The sequence below is a fragment of the Molothrus aeneus genome, chromosome 2 (assembly GCF_037042795.1).
Source record: "Molothrus aeneus isolate 106 chromosome 2, BPBGC_Maene_1.0, whole genome shotgun sequence".
NCBI lineage: Eukaryota > Metazoa > Chordata > Aves > Passeriformes > Icteridae > Molothrus > Molothrus aeneus.
The window spans coordinates 40477806-40501924 of record NC_089647.1 but is presented as its reverse complement, the minus strand read 5'-3'; the positions used below and the strand labels follow the sequence as shown (position 1 = coordinate 40501924).

Genomic DNA, 24119 nt, shown 5'->3' with positions numbered 1-24119 from the left:
TGTTATCCACAGTCAGGCTCTAAGTGTGGGCAACTGTGGACTGAAGATGACTGACTTTAAATGAGAGCCAGACACCCTGACTCCACCACTGCAGGACCTGTTGCCATTAACCTGGCAGCATTCTTCCAGTGACTGACATGAATCCTTGCAAACTATTTATGAACACCTCTCTTTGGAGGTATCCACCATGCAAGTTGAGGGATAAAAAGCTGAAAAAGGTAATGAGTCAACCAGTAAGGGAATAGGAGCTCCCAAAGTATCAGCTTACAAAACAAAATCCAAGACTTCAGAGGTGCCTGGGAGATCCTATTATTTAACTGCACAATCCCTATACAGTTCCAAACACAGAAAAGTAGCTTTTACATTTAATCCCTAGCACAGACTGTATAGCTACTCTTGATCTCTTCCGTAAGGTCATGAGGACCAGGATTTCTGTCATTTGAAAAATCAAGTCAGAAGGAAGTACCAGATGCTGTTGCAGTTTTGGGGGGCAACTATTTGTTTTTAAATAAAGAGGAAATCACTAAACATCAGAGAAGTTCACTTCTCTGTTCAAAAATGAAAGAAAGACAAATGGAATTAAGTTTTATTGTACTTTTACAGGCAAACAACCCCAAACTTTTGTCAGGAAAAGACAGCATTCTAATCATCACAGTCTAAAGAGAAAAGTTAACAATGGCAACAGAGTAAACAAACACAAGTTTGAGAAATAGAAATATTTTAATTCAGTCTTCATAAAAATTATTAGTAATATACGTTACTACACAAGTATCAAGACATGAAAAAACTTTTAGAACTCCTGCTGTTCCTGCAACAGTTATCCTCTTTTCTCCTTAAGTCGAGAAGAAAGCCAAACCAGAAGTAGCTGAAGTTAATTAACATTAACTATTAATAATAGAAATTTTAGTACATTTCCTCGCATCCACATGGAGGAAACTCAAGTGTTATGCAAAGCTCCATTATAGGAACTTAACCAAAAACTTCTTTGAATAAAAGTGACACTAGTGAAACTACTTTCCCTACTCAGAAAGGAATGCCACAAAAACCTCACCCTAATATTGAGTTAGTTTTATGAACTATGAATCTTTGGCACCGAAGGCCTACTATATATATAATCATACACACATCATAATGAGGATACACTTTACTATCACAAAACTTTGCTAGGTAGTTGATTAATCCTCTTCTGTACCACAATTTTCCATTCTTAAGATACTGCTGTGTTAAGCTTCAACAGCTGGAGTATGACAGAACAAAGACTTTGCAAATTTCCCTCTTTACGAAAGAAATGTCCGGACTGTGCCTTTTATTGTCCCCCTGCAAATAGGGCATTTCCTAAGGGATGGTGCACATTCTTTGCACACCACTAAGTGACCACATGGAATAAAAACAATAGAAACTTCTTTGTCCATGCAAACTTTACATGTTCTTTCCTCTTGCAATCTTCTTAATTGTTCTTCCATAGGTAAACCTGGAAAAAAATAGTTAAATTTTTGTCAGCCTGAATATATATGAATAGATCAAAGTGAATTTATTTAGAGTGTAACCATGCCCCTTTTCACCTTTTATTTCCCTACCTGTATTGACTAAATATAGATGGCAGTGAGCATTTTTAGAGCTCAGAAAGTGGCATGCAAAGAACTAATCTGTACTTGCCAGTTCTGTGAGATGATGGACAGCCCAGGGGTTGGAGGCCAACCAGTGTTTGCATTTTAGCAAATGTTATACTTTTTTTGGTTGGATATCAGAGACACAAACACAGCCTGACTGGTGGAAGTAGGCTCTATCCAGGCTTGTATACTTTTCTGCAGCTTATTAACAGATTAAACTGCAGGACCACAGCAAACTCAATCTCATGTCTGACAAGTTTTTATCTACACACCTGTTGGTCAAGCTAGATCTCAGGACACCTATACCCACTCTGGAAAAGCAAAGATGATACCTGTTCTGAAATGCTAACCAACTATTCATTCTCCAGTCTTTACCAAATGCCTGAATGCTTCCATCAGGACCAAGTCCAGCACGTGCTTCTAGAATTGTTGAGCTCCAGAAAGCTCTACATCCTGTGATGTGCAAAAGCATGAGCAAGGCACAGGATACAGCTTAGAGCTGATAGACTTACTTGCAAGTATGCACATGCACTTAACTTTTGGTTAACTTTTTCAGTCTATATTACTAAAGTAGAATTAGAAAGAGGGTGAAGCACCAAACCTTCTTCTTAACCAAAGTAATTTTCTTTTTTATGTTAGCTGTTTGTTCTACAACAGTCTAAGATAAGAAGGTAGAATTTAAGGTACCTGAAACATCTTCTGTGGGAACATACTTGATGGTCTTCTCCACTAGAATAAAAGAAAAAAAATCCTTATCATTTAACTAATCTATGTTCAAACAGCATCTGTTTGTTTCTTTTTCTTTAGACTGTTGTGAGAGCACTGGTAAGACTTTTATAAAAGGATATCCTTTAAAAACAAAAGGAAACCAGAGAGACATACCAAATAAATCCTTGTAAAGCACAGGGTCACAATCTCGTAGACAGTTCCTGAAGATGCTGGCTGCTTCATTTCCTTTAACTAAAATTGTATCTATCAGTTCTCTTGCCTGCAATGGTATCTGAGTCTTCTGCTTAATAACATCATGCTCAAGTTCTGTTATCACTTTAGCTGATAGTAAACTGCCAAGGATCGGGAGTACACATGTTAAACGCTGGAATAAAGCCATTCGATTCTTCTGGATCAAGTACAAATCATCTGGAACATAAGGGGGAATTAGATAAGAGAATTAGAAATACACTACTCCAAGTTGCACTTCTGTTTAACAATAATTGATACATTCTTTAAACTCGACTTGCAATGTTTGCTTGTTACACATCATTAATAAAACACTCAGCAAGTTTTAGTGGTATTCACGTAATGAACAGGCTTAAGGAAACCACATACAAGCAGCTTCTGAGCCACTTCCTGCTCCCATCTCTAGGTTAAATGATCAGAGAGGATCTTGTGTAACTCTGTATTAGTGAGATTTACACTCGCTGGACGATTGCAAAGAAAAAACTAACAGCAACGCTAACCCATTGACATGCCAGAGGTTGACTTTTGTCCGTGCTAGGCTGTAAATAAAAGAAAGCTCTTCTGTGAAGTGTCCAACACAATTACGTACAAGAAAACCAGAAGTATAGCACAACCAGACTCTGGAGACTATTTTAATCCTCTACCACAAACAAGAACAAGAAAATTTCCAGTAGGATTATAATTCTGAATCCATCTATGTTTTTTTGAGAGAAATACAACTAGGAAAGAAGCATCCTTAATTCCATTTATAATTGAGAAGTTTCATTATGCTTCACAGACTCAAAATCAGAACGATTTCTTCAGGCTTCAAAACTTACGTGGCATTGAAACAACAGGAAATGTTAAAGACACATCAAATAAACAAACTGCTGACATACATGGGCTGAGTCAGACAGAAAAGCAGATCTTTGGCCATCTTACAAAATCTGAATTTATAAACTTTATGGCCTATCCTTAGCAGTTTAAAGAGCAGGCAAATTTGGATAAAAAATAGTAGTGTACCAAGTGTTTCATTAACAGCAATATAAAGGCACACAAATGAAAAAAAAATGGCATTGGAAAGAAGAGACGATTCTGAACCCTAGGCTTCTGGTACGAACCATTCTCCTAAAAGGGAATGAAACAATTCTCAGACTGCTGGTTCCATACAGATATCCTGACCAATGCTTTTAGAGAAGTTGATCCTAGCAGCAATTAAATTAAATCACTTAGTGCATAAAAACAAGTATAAAAACTATATATATTACTAACTGCTTCAGATTTCACTTTCATTTATGCCTGATGACTACCTGATGCCACTTCTTCCAATTGCTTTTCTTTCTCTTCTTCAATCTTCTCATCTTCAGCCGTGAGTAGATCAGACACAAGATCATTAACAGTCTTGTAGTTTTCTCCAGTGGCCAAGATTTTACTTTGCACTGTTTGCTTAATTAGCCTTCTACTGAATCCCATCTCCAAGGCAGCTTTAACCACAGGTGTGTTCATCATGATTGCATCTTCTGAATGGCTCTCTCCAGGTTCAAAACGAATAACTAATCAAGAAGGAAAATCCTCATGTATAATATAAAGAATAAATTATCCATACAACCCCAGAAGTCAGACACATCAACATTACCTACACACATGAACACTGAGCAGTAAAAAGTTTCAAGTGTTTAAGAAGAATTTTTTTTAAGTAGTTTTAAAAATGAAAGCCATGGATTGAATCCAAGATAAACATCAATCCATGTCGGGCCTTTGTTAAAACCTATGTTAATCCAGAGAAACCACTAAGAATTCCATTGTGTCCTAGCAGCTTTTTTTATATTTAGTTATTTCTAACTTCAGCCTTGAAAAATGGCCTGAGGGTGTGCCAGGGGTGGGGGAGGGAAGTCAGAGTTTATAGTACAAACAATCGCTCTATTCCAACTCCTGATCAGTAATTTGCATTCAATTTAGTAAACACCAGACACATGGGATTCTGAGTCATTGTTCTCAGTCAGCAGGGACTAGGACAGCATAAACCCCCAAAGGCTGAGTGGGTTTTTCCACCATAACTAGAGTCCAGCCTAGAAAGACTTCACTGTATCAGCGTGTCCTACCTTCTTCCTTAACATCTGCTGCTCAGCTCAGAGCATTTACCTATTTATGTGCCTAGAGACAGAATTGCATAACTGCATAGCCATGACACCCTCTAGCAACTGTCCCACCAAGCTCAAACATTCGCTTTGCTTAACCCAACCCTGAAATGAAAAAAAACAGCAACCAAGTGTGCAAACCCAAAAATTTCAATATGAGCTGCTAGTATGACAATAAGGAAAATGAAAAACAAGATCTCTTAGAGGTGTTTCCTTGGAGCTTGTCAACACAACATCAAAATTATTAAACTTTTAGGAAACAAATCTAAGAATTGGCTATGCAAAGCTAACTCACTTAGCAATCATTAAGTTTGCAAAATGCTGAGGGAGTTTAAAAACATGCTTTAATATACATACTTGGAGGATCAAGGTTTTCATCTACAGGCGGATCAGAAGTTGACAAGAGCTGTAGAACACAAGAGAAGTATGTTGGTACTGAAGTATTGCTCTTCCCTCTATGTACCTCTCTAACATATTGTTTGTCACCAATCCTGCTAAGCTTCCTACCCATTAGATATTTCACCTGCAGTTGCACAAGTGCAAATCTGTGCAACTGTATAATCAACACAAAGCTAGTGCTGACCACTTCCATGGAGTCTGGCTACTCTTGCCATAAGAATTACAAATAGAAACAATTCACATTGTCTATGCCTGATTTCTGAAATAACAACTACTGATCTGCACTATTCAGTGTATAATCAGAATTTCCCTCTGCTAACACAAAGGAGCTCACTGCCTCATAGGACTCTCCATAAGTAATCCGTAGAGGTTAAACTCTACAAGTCCAAGATTAGCCATGGTTCAGCACTAGCTTCTTTTATGTGGCCATGAAGAGCTTTTATGAAGTTAGAAACCCAGGAGAAACATACACAGGAATAAGGCACAAGAATGAACTCAAGGAAAGAGCATAGCACTGTTCAACAAAGGAAAACCAAAGTTACAGGACAGTAAAAGTTTACCTGTTCAAGGAGATGGGGGAATCTGGCCTGAATTTGATCTACAAACTCTCTTCCTTTTACACGAAGCAGATACTCACACCTGAAACATTGACAAAAGTGAATCAAATCATATTTCCTATCTGCCAAAGGAAAAAAAATATAGAAGAACGAACAAGTTTAAATCCAGTGTTAGTTAAATACATTTCTCCTCCTTCAGAAGAGAAAGAATACTCTTAATTGGAAGCTTGGTGCAGCCTAGTGTCCAATGACACTTAGATAAAGTTTTTCCATGACATCCAGCTGTCAGTAGGCTTATGTATATAAATGCAGCAGCTTTACATTCTGCTGCCACTTGTGATCAAAATGGCAAGTCATGAGAAGCGACACTGTGTCAGAATCACTACAAAGTGCAGTGATAAACTGTTTCTATCTTGCATCTCACCATTCTTATCTCCTACTGAAATCATTCAAAAGAAAGAATTTAGCAAAATATAACACCATTATCAAAGCCAGATCTACTTCACTAACACAGGTTTATCTCTTATGTACATTTACTGACAGGCTTAACACAGTAAGGAACAACAGTGACATTTAGCCCTACGTACATCATATAGTCCAGCAGTAGCTGATAAATTGCTCATGAAAGCCTAGCTGGAGATCTACAATGAGAAGACCTATTATTAGCTTTCCTGAAATTAAGTGCAGCTATTTCTGTAATGGAGGTGGTGATTTCCATGGGCATAGATAGCAATTAGGTATGAAATTGCCATTTAATTATAGGTGACATTAAAAAGTTATTTCTGTCCTTTTTCCAGTAGAGACATACTAAAGAGCCACTGAAACTTTCTTCACAAGCTCTTCCACATGTAGGAAACGAAACTGCACAAGCAGAAAAACTGGTTCAAGAGTATTCAGCATAGGCACAAAACCAGAACCAATGAATTAAACATTCCTTCTTCTTCATTCCTCAGCAGCCTTTGCTCCCCTCAATCAGCTTACTGACTGCTTCTCTTACAGAGAAAAGTGTGCTCATTAACAATGCAGTCTCACTTTCTGTTAGTGATCTGGGGATGCAGACAGTTTTTAATAATGAAGGGGAAAGCATTATATGCCATGGTTAATGAAGAAATGTTTTAATTACACCCACCTACACACTTCAGAGCTTTTAGACATACATGCAATACACACATCCAAATGAAAGAGTGAATCTGTACATCAAATAAAGTTAAACAAAACTATTAAGTGCAGTACATATCTGCCAAAATTAAAACATTTAGGGATATAAACAAATTATGATAAAGATTTTGCAAGTTACCTTGGAAACCACTTTGCATGCTCAATCCATGGATCATCTCCAGATTCCCAGCACCTTAACCCACCATCACAGCAAAAACACTTCACATCATCATTGCGACCTTAAAAAAAAAAACAAGGCAAAATATCTAGCAAACCTTGACACAACTTACTTGAAAGTAAATGCTGACATAGCAGTATGAATAAAACCGGAGAAGTCTGGGTTTCTTACCTACGTAGTAAAAGCCAGCATCTGCAAGCTGTTCAGGCTGAACTGGAATTCTGGTTGGCCAATTTATGAATGTTTTAACACGTGCTTCATGGGTCTGCATGCTCACATTTGAAACATTGAAACTCTGCTGGTCTCGGATAAGGTTTTCCACAAAAGGGCAGTTGGGATAGTGTCTCCGATGCTCTGACACAGCATTATCTTTTGGTTCCCAATTACACAGCTGACCACCACAGGTAAAACAAGCAACTTTGTCTGCTGTCCCCAGGTAATAAAGTCCAGCCTTTGCCAGATCAGTGGGTGAGAGAAACGTCAGTGGCCATGACTGAAAGGTGCGTAGCCTAGCATCTTCTGTCCTCATAGAATGATTGTGAAGCTTAGGGCTCAAGAATGGAAGGTCTTCAGCTGCCCTAGTAGTTATTGGGTCTTGAGGAAAACTGGAAAATGAGCCACTGAAATACCCAACCTGTTCTAGACTTGGAGAAAGTGCTATGGAACGTAGAGACGGTGGGAGACTGTTTGCAACTGAGTGTGGAAAGGCAGAACGAGATGACAGTCCAACATTGTTAACTGAAAGCATTCTTTGAACAAAAGGGCAGCTAGGATACAGCTGCTTATGTTTTTCCATAGCATTATCTCCTGGCTGCCAGTTATCCAGTGTTAAGCCACAACTGAAGCACTTAACTTTATCTTGCACGCCCATGTAATAAAACCCAGCCCGGGCAAGGCTGCGCTCAGACACCGGCGTGTTCATGGGGAAGGTGGAGAAGGTTGACATTCTGTAGAGCTCACAGGACAGGTCATACTTCAGTTCATCACAAGGAGCACTCTGCCTCATGATGCTAGCCAAGAAAGGGCTATCTTCCACTATGTTCATAATGGACTGTTTTGGGAAAAATGGGACAAGTCTTCCTCTGGGAGGTAGTTGTGTGCATTAAAGGCAATTTGGAACAACCCCCACGTGTACAAAAGCAATAAATACTTTAAAGTGTAACTTCAAATGTGCATATGAATAGAACTGACCTCATGATTTAGCAGCCTATAAACATTTGGCAAGTTCTTGTACCTTAGTTTAGCAACTGCTTTCAGTGCAAAAGCTTTCCCATCCATTTTAACAATTGAAGAAAGCATGTTGAAAAGAAATTTCCATTGACTAATATAAGCATCACATCCTTTACTTCTTCTGTATATCTGGGAGACCAGTAACAATTTGTCAGGGTCGTGGAGGTCAGATCAAAAGAGGAAAAAACACAAGTGGGTTTATCAAAATCCTTTGTCAATAAAGAAACTAAATTGGGGGGCAATTAAAAGAACAGTGTTCTCATCCAGAACATATGTTAGGTGATTTAAGGACAAGACTTCACCCTAGACAGCTGATAAATATGTAGCTTATACACACACACAAAGATTTTAGTTTGTAAAACCTCACTGGGAGGCTGAAAAGAAGGGTTTATCAAGTTCAAAGGGCACACAAAAAATAGAGACCCTGAACTGATGGTACTAAACTGATCTTAGTAGATTTTCTACTACTGAACTCCAAAAAAAACACCTCTTAAGTTCTGTATATTGTTGTAACAAGGTCTTAAGACTAAAGAAGTTAGTTTATACTCAACTTCACACGTATAGAATATTCAGGTATTAGAGAAACAAATCCTACACACTGTCTCAGACAAGGATGAACTCTCTTTATTAACAAACCTGGGACAGGTTTGTCTACAAGTCAGCACCGAATTAACAGAGCACTTCAGTTTTAACCTGGTGCCTTAGTTACAAGAACAGAGTTATCAAATTTAACATTAATTAATTGCCTTGTGTTGAGACATTCTGATGCTTTATACTGTTGAGTTAAGTTTGGCCTGTATGCCATGTTTATGACATACAGAAGCAAACAGAACTCTCAGATTAAAAAAAAAAAAGTATTTGATGCCTTAGTTTCTTTATTTCTGCACAGAACTACCTCCCAGAGGTAAGACTGAAGTCCCTTCTAAGGTGCCTACGCCTCCATATTGGTACTGACTGTCCTCAAGAAGAAATTGTAATTATCTGTAGTTTAAATCATTCAAATTTTTGTGGCAGAACAAGACCTGTAAGGAAAAAAAAGAGTGTTTTAAAATACACAATGATGAGGTGCATGCAATGTCTATGCAAACAACAACTACACAAACTGAAACAGCACAAGCTTTTTGCAATTATAGAATGTTAATGGCTTAAAGATCATCTAGTCCCAACCCTCTTGCCATGGGCAGGGACATCTTCTAGTAGACCAGGCTGCTCAGAGCCACATCCAACCCGGCCATGAACTTTGCCACTATTGGGGTGTCCACAACCTCTCTGGGCAACCTGTTCCAGTGTCTCATGACTCTCACAGTAAAGAATTCCTTCCTAATATCTAGCATCAATTTCCTCTCTTTCAGTTTGTACCCATTACTGCTTATCCTGTCACTACAGTTCCTGACCAAGAGCCCCTCTCCGGCTTCCCGGCAGACCTTCAGACACTGGCAGGTTGCTGTGAGGTCTCCATGCAACCTTCTCTTCTCCATGCTGAACAGCCTCAAGTTCCTCTGCCAGTCTAACGTCAGCTAGAAAGTTTCAGGGAGTCACCTTCACACGCTGTGACACGGAGTGATTTCACACACTTCATTTCCCTATTATTGACGCATATGCAAAACTGTTTAACTCACAAGCAGAATTTTTTGGCAGATGGATTAATCAGGCTACTTAATCACAAGCTGTATTACTAAAGGTAAGATCCCATACTAAAGAAGTTGTATCCATTTAAATTGGTTTAAGCTTGTAGATTCCCAAACAATGAAGACACAGTTTTAAAACACTGACGTAAAGAGTACTAGATTTTCGTATTTAGGTAAATCCAATTATATTTGAAGTGAGGACATTGGCAAAACTGAACTTCCCCAAAAATTCAAGGAAGGGCAAGCACAAAGTTCAAAGGGTTTTTATATACGTAGCTATGAATAAATATAAAATTAGATATTTAGCAGTCTGGTCGATCGGTTTTCAAACAGTTTTTCCAGGAAAGACTCAGTCATGATGACACAGCACTGCAGAAATATCCCCCTGCGCTAAGGCACCAGATCTGAGCACCAGACCCCGCACGGCGGGGCCTGAGTGCGGCCCCAGCCCCGGCAGCGGCAGCCCCGCGTTCCACGTCCCGCCCCGGTTCCCGGGCCTCGCTCTCCGCTCCCTCTCCTCCCACGCTCCCCGAGTGGGTTCCAGGGGGCAGCCGCGCTCCCAACCAGCGCCGGGGTCACAGCCCGGGGCCCCACAGCTCCCTCAGCCCCCGCCGGCGACGCCAGACCGGGCACAGGCCCGGAGCACAGGTGCCCCACCCGCCCCGGCAGCCGCGCCCCAGCCCGGTCGTACCCACAGCACCCCCGCCCGGTACTCACAGCCTCCGAACAAGCCCCCACAGCGGGCCCCAGCAAGGCCCAGCCTATATGCGGGGCCTGGCAGGGCGCGGGGGAGAGGAGCCAGCCCCGCCGGCACCGCCCTCCCCCGAAACTCCGCCTCGGGGCTCGCCCGGGCGCAGGCACCGCCTGGCGGGGCGGGCACAGCACCGCCCTCTCCCCGGGCTCGCGGGCGCCGTCATGGGGCGGCAGGAGGGCTCGGGGGCCGGGCACCGGGGCTCCGCCTAGGCGGGGGAGGATGGCCCTGCCGTCAGCGGGAAGCTTCGGTACTTTCCTCGGCCCTCTTCCTCAGGCGGGGAAAACCCGAATGTGCTTCCCAGGCGGGGGAAACCCGAGTGTGCTTCCCGGACGGGGATTTCCAGGCCAGGGGCGCGGGCCTGGCGAGCAACCGGGAACGGGGGGGCAGCGCCGGTGGCGGCGGCGGCCCGGGCCCGCGGAGCCCGTGCTGGGGCATGCGGGCCTGTGGGTGCCGGCGGCTCCCGCTGCACGGGCCCGTCGGTGCCGGCGGCTCCCACGGCACGGGCCGCACACGCAGCGCCGCTCCCCGGGCGGGCGGCCGGGGCCTGGCTCGCCGCAAGCCCCGCGGTTTCACCCCTGCTCCCTGACACCGCCGTACATCACAGCTGCCTCGGCCGCATTTCCTAATATAGGCAGCTCTGCTGCATGTAAGAGGGGAAACAACATGACCGGTCACTTGAAAGCACTGGGGAAGAACAAGAGGAAGACAAAATAAGACCATAAATTTCCACTGGAGGTGTTTAAGACCGTATCTCTGCATATCGAAATCTGAAAAGTTTCCACAGCACCTTTCAGAACGCTGACCAAAAGCTCAAAATGTCCCAGCACAGTCATGATCTGGCATTTCCTATGAACAAACAGCAGATAAGAGATTTTAAAAAGCCCCGTTTTGTGATGAGAGATTGGTAGTAGGGTGTTTACACAACTGAGAACTGAAGAGTTAAAACAAGGAAGTGTAACAGCATTATGACACTGGTGGGTCATTCTCTGTATCAGAGTTCCAGTAACATGAGTTTGCAAGAAACTCATTCATATATTTTCGAAAACTCTTTCAAAATTCCTGCCATATGTGATGACATTTATCATATATAGCAATGCTGTCAAATTTGAATGGTGGCAGTGACATCTAGTACAGCACAGCTTCTACTGTAACCCTACTTTAATATCATATAATCATAGACAAAAACATTTGCTTTGCAGCAGTTGCAGAGAAAAAGAACATTAAAAACTTTCTTTTAAAGATTAAAATGGTTGTCAGATCCCTGACACATTGTTTTAAGGAAGCTGCTGACACAGGGAAGAGAAGGTTCAAAAATGGAGCCAGCTGATCAAATAGCTTCTGTGAAGAGTGCAGAGGTGTGGTTTTGTTTGACATTGGGAACTGTTCAGTGTCACAAAAGGAGCTGAGCTCTGTACTTTTGTGTGGTTTTAATTGCAAGTGCTTAAAGATTTACTTTGATTATCCCCAGTTTCGGAGCTTCAAGCAGGACTACCCAGATGAAGTTATACTGATCTATTATAACAGATATTATAACGTTTTACTGTACATTCTGCAAAACTAGTTAACCCAGTGCTCCTCCTTAACTCTCCTCCCTCTCTCCCTTGTGCTGCTCCACACCCAGCCACTATCTGCCCTTGCCCCTCTGTACCCTTGGCCTCCTGCTAATCTGGCAATAGAAACTGCTATTTCCTCCCCTCCCAGGCTTGAGGGAGCGGTTTCAGGTTCTCCCTTTGTGCTTGGCAGCCTCATGTCGCAATGGAGGAAGGGAGGGGGATAAAATAAAAAGCTAAAGGCTAAATAAAAGGCTAAAATTCTTGTGATAGGAGAAAAAGAGGTGCAGCTGTCCTGAGCTGTCAGATGCTTTCTGCTTGCTTTGCCTCATTCAGTACAGTAGCAGCCCCCCAATTTCAGTAATTCCTTTGCTTTTCAGAGAATGAAGTTAAGAGGGAACTCTTCCCCCACTTAGCTGCAATGATGGACTGTCCTTTACCAAAGGATATGAAGTAAGAATGTAACCAAAGGGTTCTTCTTAGGACTGAAAGTCCTGGGAACAGTGCATTATCGTGTTAGCGTTCTGTGTCTGGCTTCAGCCTGGGGCCAGGGTAACTCTCCAGAGGCAGAGTAAGAAGACAGCAGTGATGCTTAAGCCCTGCCCAAGCTAAATTTGGGCTTTGGCTCTCAGGCTCTGGCATATGACTAGGACCATTCTTTATTCCAGCCCTTTCACCAACTGCAGCAACCTTCCAAGATCAGTCTTGACCTGAAAAACAGTGAGTGGGTGGGTGAAACAAGACCCTCAGCTTTGCAGACTTAGCTCTGGAGAGGGGGGAAGAAGGCATCGTTCAGATAAAGCTGTCCTCAACCAAAGGAAACCACAGAGGTCAAAGTGCTAGTAAAAATGCTGCTGCCACACTACCAGGATTTATGAAAATAAACCTCATGGTCGTGTTGACTGAAGTAGCAAAAGTGAGAGAGCAAATTTCTGCAGGTGGAAGGCAGTGACCTGGCAGCATGAGTGCATTATCACACCAAGTAGCACAGCCAGCCCTTGAAGTACCTGATGCTGCTGCGAGTCCAGAAGTCTTCTCTCAAAGTCCTGCTGAGTGTCAGTCTCCCCATGCTGTCATCCTTCTCTGATGCATTCTCCAGTTTGTCATCTTCCACAACATTAAAATGTCTGGCTTTAATGATGCCTCTGTAACACACCTCTAAACATCTATGAAGAGGAGAGATGGAGAAAACACACATTGTTATTTTCCTTTCCCTTGCTACTGACTCCTGTGTCCACTCTCCCAAAAATCTAAAACCCCCTGTAGAACCTGTATTAAAAAGTAAAACCAGTTATCACTGGGTAGTGCCCACATTTTTCAGCTTTACAAAGGTATCAAATACCACCATGGGACATGACCTGCTTATTCTGAACTCCGTAGTGTTGGCTTCACTGCAGCCATCAACCCTTATTCCAGCAGTAAGGAGTAGGTTTCCTCTTATAAACTGACCTAAGATGGTGATTAGGGTTCCATAAAAATTTTAGAAGGAATTCTTCAACTCCTTCAGGATGTGAGGGGAAGATAATGATGAGAGAAATAAGAAAAAAATATATATTAAGGAAAACTTTGGGAAAGCCGACTTGAGGCAAAAAATACTAGCTGTAGATAAAGTTGCATTATCTATTCAATTTACAAATGAAGCCAAGAGCAGAGTAGCTCTAACATCCTGTAAACATGAGATCAGATAAACTATGTTATGATAGTCTATGTGGGTCCAGCTGCCCACTTTGTTTTGACTAAACACAGCAACCTTTTTTTTTGTTTTTTTACTTTAGTCACAGGTTTGTTCGCCTTTGCCCAGGGAGAGGGGAATTGAAGTTTCTCCTCAAAACCTCTCTTCAGCTGAGAGACCTGATGAGTTTAACATCCACAGACTGGGAGTAGCCAGAAGATGCACAGGAGATAAGAGAACACTGAGGAACATTACCGCTGGTGTAGCTGGAGATACCTGGTCTGGGAACAGATCGATGAGAGAACCAAAGAATGAGGACCAGATTAGCATCAAAGGCAAAGATCAATAACCAATAGGAGATCAAATACTAAGAGTTGTGTCATTTAAGACCAATGAACACGAACTTCTTTGGGGTTTTTATATAGAAATATATGAAAAGTCTGGTAAAGAACCATGTGAATGATTTTCACTGCACAACCTGGGCATGTGTCAATGTAATAATTTCTGTTGCACATCCTGGCCAGAATAAAGTAATGCCTTGATTCTCTAACACTGAAAAGATGTAGTTGTAGAGTTTCTGTTTTTCCCATAGTTTCAGTGACAAGGGCATCTACATCTACACCAGCAATAATGATTACTTTTTTTCTTTTTTTAAATGAAACTTTTAAAATTGCATTTGGGCATATAGCCAAAAAAAAAAAAGTCACAAGGGACAAATATAATATCCAGATATTTAGGGCATCCATGATTCATTGTGATAACCTTAAATGTTCAAGGAAAAAAAACATCTTGCTCCTCCCTTTCTGAAAGTCAGTATATTCAAAGTCTGAAAAGTTTCCACTCCCTTTGCACACAGACAAGAGTTTTCTTTTTCACATCCTCCTACGCAAAGGATCATGAGTACAAAAGTTTAGGTTTCCCTAAATCAGTTGTGGGCAGTCTCACATTTAGTGCTCAGATAAATTCTCCCATAAGCCATCAGTAGTCTCAAGAACATATCAGAGCCACACTGAATAAGCTGAGGCTTTTGAATCAGTCAGAAACTCTCATTAATATTTACTTGGAAGATAAAAAATAATCAGAATGAATTGCAAGAAGGTCTTCCTAAATGTTGTGTTCAATTCTCTTTTTAGATTGGAGAATCTGCCCACTTTTCAAAGTTTTATTGTCTGCTTCTGGGAAGACCATTTTGTTCTCCTGGTGATATAACTAACATACATTCAGCAGGAGATAGGAACGTGAAGAATGCCAAAGCAGAGATGACTTGACTAAAATAAACCACAATCAGGTGGAAAGAGGACTGCCTTTATATCAGGGAAATAAAAAGGCTTCTATTCAACTGCTTCAAATTGTGTCAATTGAGAGCCCCACATTCCAGGGTTTTTTTCCAAAGGAATTGTCTTTCTAGACAGCAGGTTGTCTGCTTTGACTCCAAGTTACTTCCTGCTGTCAGAGTAAGAAAATTTCTCTAGATCTGATTTCCCGCATTTATTTGTCATTATCTTTCTGCAGATTTTAAAATCTTCCCAAGGTGTTTAATTTGCTTTAGTTGAACCAACTGTTGCTATTCATGTTCTTGGGGATTTTTTTATGTCAATATTCCCTCAACTGAAAGAGAATCAAATGTGGCACTGTTTAATTTCTTGAGGTTTATACTGGAGGTTTTCTACCAGGATTGGGGTTAGGTTCAGGAAGATACAAGTGATTTCTAAGTAATGCTAAATGTGGTTGTATCACACTTTACCTAGACAATGGGTGATTGCCTTGACAAAGAGTTCAAAGAGTTTAAAAGGCCAAATACCTCAGAAGTCAAATCATCCATTCAGAGGCTACAGATACAAGATGAAGTTTCCCCAAGTATCTACATCACCGTTTCAAACGGCATAAAAGCACATGGGAACACACTAACTCCCACAAACCCACACACAAAGAGGAGCTTAAGCCTTCTGTTGCAACATGCAAAATAAGGCCCTAATTCTGTAAGCAAAACCAGAAATCTGATCTCTGTGTCTGCCTGAGATCCCAGTGCAGCTTATGGGGAACTGATTTGTGATTTACGGTAAAACCAAAAAACCCCAAGCCCCTGTGTGCAAACTGAACAAGCCATAAATCAGCTCTCTATGAACAACAATGGCGCAAGCAGTTGTAAGCAGACACAGGGTTAAATGACAGGAGTGGGGGCTGCTTAGGTTAATCCTGGTGCCAAATGGTACTAAAACTGCAGCCTGAGAGAAGCTGAGCTTTCCATTTTTGTATTCTGCTGCACAGTACTACATTTTGAAAGAACAGAAGAGAAATAAGAGGAATCATAGTTGAACTGAAAATGGTTTCACTTTCACTTCTTAGGACTTACAGGAATAAATAAATTAAAAGTAATGTAGCATGCACTACTGAAAAAAAAAAGTTTCTTTTCGGCATTAAATTGTAATACTTTCATGAGAATATATTAGAGGAAAAACAGTGAAAACCGAAAAAGAGTGACGTGTCTTTGATAAGGGGTATTTTTTTATATTGATGTATTTTTATATTTGATTTGATATATTTTGATAGGGATACTAGCTTTATAAGCTAGTATTTTTTGGCCAGTAGCTCCAAATTGATTATGAACTTACATATCATGTTACATGGATACATGTAACAGGGAGGGGATTTGGGTGAGGAACAAGTGCCAATTGAGTGAATATAAATGGCTATTTATGACAAGGTTAGAAGACTGGGTTTGTAGAAGCTGGAATGTGCTGTCAAATTTTGACAGATTTGCTGTTGAATTGTTCAAAGAATTGAAAAGTTATTGGGGTGGAGCAGACAGACAGGTACTTTCTTATACAGAAAAAAAAACTAAAAAAGATTTCATAAATGAGATGCCAAAATCAGACTAAAATGACATGAGATGTCATTCTGAATACTCACTTGGTGGTTTTTAGTGGACTAGCTAGAAAAACTGCTCTGTTCCTGGTATACTTATTCAGAAGGACCACCTCAGACTCAGAAAACAGAGAGTATACTGACAGGGCTTAATTCAGCATCAACCAGTGGCTGCACTGACCTAAAATCCATCTATCCCAGTACCAGCCAGTACCAGACGTCCCTGGTATCAGCTAATCTCTTTCTGTAATGAAAACCGTCTCAGCCTTTAGTACAATAATCTGGGCCTATTATCTGAAGGTCAATGTTACTAATTGGGATAATCCAAAAGGTCACTCCAGTCCTTATGAACAAAGATTTTTTGGGAAAAAGAAGTTTGCATGCAAATTGAAACATTCTTGGGTCAGGAATTCAGAGTGGCAGTGAGCACAGCTGGCTTGAGAAACAGGAGTTAGATTCTGTGTTCATTACCCCACAGTGTTGCTGAGACAGAGGGTACAGTAGCCTTGGAGAAGCAAAGGGTCCTTTGTTTCTCTGCTGAGTTATTTCTAGCGAGAAAGACCTTTTTCCTCTGAAAAAGCACTGTCCTAAAAATCACTGAGATCAAAGAATGTGAAAAAGGCAGAGGTAAGATTCTTGTGCAAGACTCAAGAAACAGCACCCCTTCCTAAAACACGAAACAATAAGAACATGATTTGAACAAAAAGAAAAAGCCTGATAAAATGTGCTTGTACAGCATCTGGAAAATTAAGCTCCAGCCTTTGAGGCTTTAAGTCTCTACTTTAAAAATCATTGATGTCTTATGTTGACATGAGATGGATTTTATCCTGCTCTGAGAATAAAGTACATATTTAAAACAGACTAGACCATCAGTTCTGAGACACAAGGTGCTGTGCTCCCTTCAGGCTCTGGATTAGTGGAGATTAAATTACCATCTAAGGGCTGGCACAGAAGAAGTCTCAATATCAAATGTGTTCAAGCCTTAGGCACACAGCATAATTTCTAGCATCACCTGCATGTTGAGAAATACAAATGCAAGGGTCTGAATAAAGTACCAGTGTCTTGAGGCTTGATACTGGCCTCTTGCCACTTCCTTATGACTTCCTTAGTTTGATTTTAAGGAGAACTACTTTTTATCCTGTCTCAAAGCTCTTCCTAATAGAGTTTTGAATGTATATCTAGCTAGGAACATCTTTGTGTCTGAACTTTGTCAAACACAAACTGTAGGTCTCCAGAACACTGTCTCTTTCACTTGGCCACACAGTTATAAGCACAAAACAAGCTACTGTGAGAACATTTCCAAAATTAAGCAGGTTATCTTCCTTTGAAATTATACACAAAAGTTTGGCATTGGCCCAGGACTGTAGGAGTTTCTGGTTTTTGTGTTTCTGTTTTTCTTATGTGGAAACAATAGTGGTATTCATGCCTAGGCAGTTCATGAGGTTACAGCTTCTGAGGCTGTGTTTTTCAATACGCAGCATTCGCTATAAAAGATGCAGCATACTTCAGTGTTACCACAGTGACTTCCCTTCTGCTGGCTCCTGTGGAGTAATTTTAAAATGTATGTGTTTTAAAGTGAAACATTGCTTATACATACGAAGCTACTCAATCCTGCATCCAGACATGTAGGCCTGTAGGCCAAGACTTGGTAGACTGGAATACATGTACTTTGTTTTTGTGAGCGCTATTCTTTTGTTTCTTGTCCTTTCAAATCTCTTTCCCCCTCCAGTCAACTCCTTTCTACTCAATGCTAATCTCCTGCACACAGAAAATGAGTGCATTTATACAATATCCTGTTTGTCAAACGTTGTTTTGTCCCTTTAGTTATTACATACAAGCACTCTTCAGCTGACAAGTTGTCAGCTGCATTGTTCGCAGGTTGTCAGGCCTCCCACATTACAGTGTATTTGCCCAGCCTCAGAGAGAAAGACTATGGCTTTTTCATAGACAAAAATAAGCAAAAAAATTCATTGCAAACCAATTTCTTCTGTTCAATAAATAGTTGAACAAAAGACAAGTGTCTGCAAAGTGATGTGTGTTTGTCTTATGTAACATAACACTATGGCAGGCACTGCAGTGAGCTGGGGAAGGCAGACATGCCACAGCAGCTCTGATAAAAAAAAGATCTGCTGACCAACAAAACTCTGGTGAAACACCAAAAAAGGGTGCAGAATCTGAATGTCAGGAAAGAGAGGGACAAAGGTTACAATGATGCAATTGCCAAGAGAGAATCATCTAGTAAAATGTGTAAGGGCTATAAAATAGATATTTGTATCTGAGCTGGTCAGTCTTTACAGTCAAACGAAAAGAAGAACATGCCTTTAGGGTGCATTTTTGTATTAAATCCTAGAATAGACATTTCAAAGGGATTACATGCATCACCCCAAAGTGCATTTTTCTTTCTGTTGATTGCTAAGGAGGTGAGAGTTTTAAGGCACTAGGGAGGTTGTTCCAAGGTCTTGCATTTTTGTAACATCATTAGGAGGCAAACATAACTAAAATCAGAGGACAAGGGAAAATGATAAACGAGTCAATGGTTGTTCCAGATATGTCTTTTAGTGCATGGTTTATGTAGCAAAGGCAGGAACCCAACAGTTGTTCTCATGAACCAGACCTGTGATCTGCTGTCATTTCTAGGAACCACAGAAAATACAAGAAATTCTATAGCAGGAAATTATGAGTAAAGACAGCAGCTCTTCAGATACTTTTTGTTTCTGTCCCTTTTTCACTTTTTCAAAAACTTTTTTTCACCTGACAGAATTTAATTAAAAACTGCAGAAAAACAAAACTAAAATTCTTCCTTTTGAGGCATGAGATCAGAACAAGAGTTAGTTTGTTTTTGGTTTCTGTTTTAAAGCACTGTTTTGGAGTGGGGTTTTTTAGAAGCTAATCAGGAAAGGGTCATTGTTTTACTGGTGCAATTACATATAACGAGCTATGGCAATAACGTATTCCTAGGAGGACACTATCTGCAGGTGTCCTTTGGCAGGCCTCAGCTCATATAACACCAGCCCAGGAGGCCTAGGCTGGGCAGCCACCTGTACTGGTCCCAAAAAGCCTTATCTGAGCAGCAAGCACCTTCTCTTGGGTTGGCCTACAGTAAGGGCACTGTCCCATTGCCCCCACTGCCACATTTGAACATGAAAATCCAGGTACTCACCAGCCATAGCAGCTGCATTTCACATTGCAGCAGTTCAGCCATCTCATCCTCATTCTGTATGTTCAGCAGATAAAATAAAATGCAGGAAGTGACTGCTGCTGGGGCAGCCAGAGAGAAGAGAGGAGCACAGGATTAACAGCTAATTGGGAGAGTGGTCCTGCAAAAGAGCACAGCAGTGCATTTCACACATCAGAATTTTGGAAAGCTGAGCAGTCCAGAGGCGGGTTCAGGCACATAGAAACTTTTGACATACTTACAAAGTGTGGCATGGGGCCAAATTTCACAAACAAGTAGTCAAGATAATCAGAATTATCTGGCTGCTCCCACCAAGGGCTGTGCTTTCCAGAGTGTGATCTATCATGCAGTGTGTCAGTGGTATTTTATTGCCAAAGAGGCTTCAGTGGAATCCTCAGTGAGGTTTCAGATTGGTTTCTGGGAAATGAACTTTCCAGAGGGCAGGATATTTGACAGCATTACCCTCAAAATTTGTGGGAATTGCCTTTGAGTCTGAAGGGATGTGAGAGTTCATGGATTGAATATGGAATTCCCCAGTCCATGGAGCCAAGGACTCAGAGGAGCGATGCACATCACTGCTGCAGGGCTGGAGTGTTTCTATGGTGAATATCTGCCGTTCCAGCAGAAGTGTGTGCAGCAGGCACAGTCCATCCCTGAGGTTCCTTGGGGTAGCTGCAGTCACCCTAAGAGCTGCAGCCCACACACCTCAAAGGAAGGCTGTTGTGAAGAGAGGGAAGCAACACAGCCAAACTATCTCACCTTCCCCTTGACATTCCCCATCACCTCCTGCACCCAGCCACTGCTGAGCCCACAAGGCTGTGCTTCCCCATCTGTGCCCCAAAAGGGAGCTGCAAACAGCTGTCTCTGCCCCTCAAAGAGAACTTACAGGACCTTGTTGACTTGCAGCACAGGAGAAGCCAGGATTCAGGTAAAATCTGTGCTTCCTGGGCATCCTGTGAATTGGAAGAGATCCAGCGTGGGCAGAGCACAGACACTGGCACGGACTCAGTGTTACCCACATGCATCCAGTTCAAAGGACAACCAGGGCAGGTCATGTCCTGCCACGTGGCCACATTCCTGGAGCAGGAGGTGGTTCTTGGGCTTTTCACACAGAATTTGGTTAAGAGGTCTATGCAAATCAGCAGGTCATAGGCTGTGACTTAGGCAGTGAACCTCCAAGGCTGCTTCTGGTCATAGGAAGTTAATGAGGTAAAAATTAATATAAATAGAAAGAACAAAGTACAGCATTGTCTGCAAGGATTTAACCTCTGTGTGCCAAGTGCTGAGGACACGTGGAATTTTTTTATCATACCAGAGTTTAGAGGTCCTATTGCACTTTTCTATACAGAGCTCTGTTACGTGACTTCATAGAATTATAGAAAGGCTTAGGCTGGAAGGGATCTTAAAGATTATTTAGTTTCAGCCCCACTACCATGGGGAAGGACACCTTCCACTAGACCAGGTTGCTCCAACCACCACTAACCCAGCTTTGAATGCTGCCAGGGATGGGTCATCCACAACTTTTCTGGGCAACCTGTTTCAGTGTCTCACCATACTCACGGGAAAGAATTTGTTCCTAATGTCCAAGCCCACCTTCTATAGTCACATCACATGCCATAAAGGTTTTTCCTCAATAATTTTAACTTCAGATAATCCTCTCCTTCTTACTTGCCATTTTTCGAGTGTTGACTCTGAAAATTTTTTGGGTGTTGACTCTGTCAGCCACTTGCCATTTTTTGAGTGTTGACTCTGAAAATTAGGGCGAGGAAACATTCCTGGCAGTTCAAATGCCAATCCTTCTCATAGTGTGCTACTCTACACAGTGGGATCTCTGCTGAATGCTGAGATTTGGCTCAGCTACATGTTAGTTTAAAAGAAATTGAACCTGAAGGGAACTGGGTATCAAAGACTAAACTTCAGGAGTTTTTAATTTTTTTGTTTGTTTGTTTTAATCAGTTGGTTAGGAGAAAAAGAAAAAAAAATCCCCCCAATTCTGCCTAGCAGAGTCAATTCTTCTCTGTCAACTCTTTTTGAAAACAAAAGTAGTGACCATGCTTCATTCACTCTCTCTAAAATTAACACAAAATCCCAAATTAATTAAATTATGATAAACATTAGAGAAAAATATCATGCATTTGCTAATCTTATCCTATGTAATTAGGTATGACAAGTCTTACCTCTGTTCCATTGGAAACGTAGCAACGGGTACAAAGCAGAGACCCAGGGAGCTAATTTTGTTTCCTGACCTCGGATTTGCAGAGGTATCTTGCTAAAGCAGTGACTTGAACATCACACAGAGCACAGACAGTCTGCCTGCCACAGGATGAGGAAATGCCAAAAGGGGGCTGGTGGTGTTTTAGCACCACCGGGTGGACAAATAAGGGAAAAAAAGTTCATTTTTGAGACTGAATGCATGGGTGTCCTGGCAGGCAATAGTCCCACCTCGAAGCAGGAGCCCTGAGCAGTGTTCCAACCTCACCTGTGCTGTTCTTCTGATTGACAAGTATCTCAGGAAGTTCTCCCACATCCCTTCACCAAACTAGGCATTTCTGTCACACTGTATGTGATCCCACAGTCTGGAAAGTCTTCCCAGAAAACATCAGATTTGCAAATACAAACATAGTATCTGTAATAAATATGACCACAATAGAAAACAAACACAATCTATAATTTTTAATTCAGAATTTCAGTTACCTCAGAAATAGCTCAGATATTGCTCAGCTACTTCTCCAGTGTTTTCTGCCAGTTTTGTTTCTGCCTTGAAATCTGTGCCTGGTAGATAAATTCCTTTAAATCACAGGAAAAAACCCCGCTTTATGTAGTGTTTCAAAGTGCTTCTTACACCTTGACTGTTCTCTGGGCTTTTGGACAGTAATTGTTGTGGGTGGCTGGCCTTGGACAGCTTTGAATGCTGCTCACAGCAGATATATGAAGACATGTAGCAGCTGTAGCCAGGTAGGAACTGCTTTCCACTGGCACCAGATAAGACAGTTTGTTGAATTAAGTGGAAAAGCGCTCTCACCCTCCCACCTATATCCTATGTGCTTTACTGGCACACTTCCGCCGAAAGCTTTGGCTAGCTCTGTGCCCTGTGACTTATCTGTTATGGACCTGTTCTTTGGATTACACTGCAGCCCAGAGAGCCCTTTGTGCCACTCCAGGAAAGCACATGCTGTCTCTGTATGGGGCACTTACCTTTGGTTGACAAGAGCCAGGGAGGAAGTGAAAGCACGGGGCATTCTGGCAGCAGGACCCCCGCCCTGGCCCTGTGCCCCCTCACCAGGCTGGTGGAAAGCAGGCAGAAATGGCTCCTTTCCAAGAGGGGATCTTCAAGTTGATGCGGGAGACAAGGAGTTGCAAAGCTCCCAAAATGCATCCTATAAAAGGGTAACAGTTTGGTGACTGGTGAGTATCCTTTTGGGTACTTGACCTCAGTGCTGTAGCCAGGAGATCTCTCCTGGCAGCAGCTCCAGGGCATACTGCACACACCCTTTCTGCAAATTCCACATTTAACAGCACGTTTGCTACTTGCTTATCACACACAGCCCGCCTGCTTAAAATAGAAGCATTTGAGCTGACGCCTCAGGTCCTCTCAGCTTTGAATGAAGGAGGAAAAAAAATCCCCTTCAGGGATTCAAAGTGTACAAATTGTAGTTCTTGCTAATCTGTGTCATGTACTTCTCCTCTGTCCTGCTCACACAGCTCTGAGCGTCAAGTGAACCGCTCAGTCAGGTCAGGTAGATTTCTTTATAAGACATCAGAATACTTGAATCCAAAACAATGCAGCCAAAGACAACTAGTCATGTGCCTAAAGAAAGTGAGAAGGACTCTGACTAGTATTTTGTATGTCGAGGTAGTTTGGTGCAAGAAAATCCACCTCCTACCTACCTGCCACTGTACCATACCAGACATGGCATTTACATCTTCAGCCTCAGCACTCTATAATCCTTGGCTGCTTGACAGTCGAAGCATCTGTAGGAAGACTGGCAAATCGTGGCATTATTGCAAGTTATCTGCTACCCAGACATGTTGGTTGTACTCGTTTAACATTTCAGAGTAAGGAGGGAATTCACAGCAGCTCCTCTGCAGCCTGGGCACATGGGCTGTGCAGCAGGCTACCAGGCCAGGGGGGCTCAGCCTGGTGGCCCAGGTGCCAGGGCTGGCTCATCCTCTCAGCTGATGGCACACAAATGCAGCCACTAGAGCACCAGTCCTCACCTGCTCCTGGCCACTGCACAACTCAGGGGGCTGGAGACCTGAACACACTGG

At 41.9% G+C, this 24119-nt stretch overlaps 1 protein-coding gene across 1 annotated transcript; it reads right to left on the bottom strand.

The window, feature by feature from the left end:
- Positions 1 to 572: 572 nt before the first annotated feature.
- Positions 573 to 10659, bottom strand: LOC136553317 (inhibitor of apoptosis protein-like). The gene is made up of 9 exons (XM_066544739.1): positions 10552 to 10659; positions 7148 to 9228; positions 6938 to 7037; positions 5644 to 5722; positions 5042 to 5090; positions 3857 to 4099; positions 2493 to 2747; positions 2298 to 2339; positions 573 to 1471 (listed from the first exon to the last, which is right to left on the bottom strand). The coding sequence occupies exons 2-9, from the start codon at positions 8019 to 8021 to the stop codon at positions 1278 to 1280; spliced, it is 1836 nt and encodes a 611-aa protein (XP_066400836.1). The 5' UTR covers positions 8022 to 9228; positions 10552 to 10659; the 3' UTR covers positions 573 to 1277.
- Positions 10660 to 24119: the final 13460 nt, after the last annotated feature.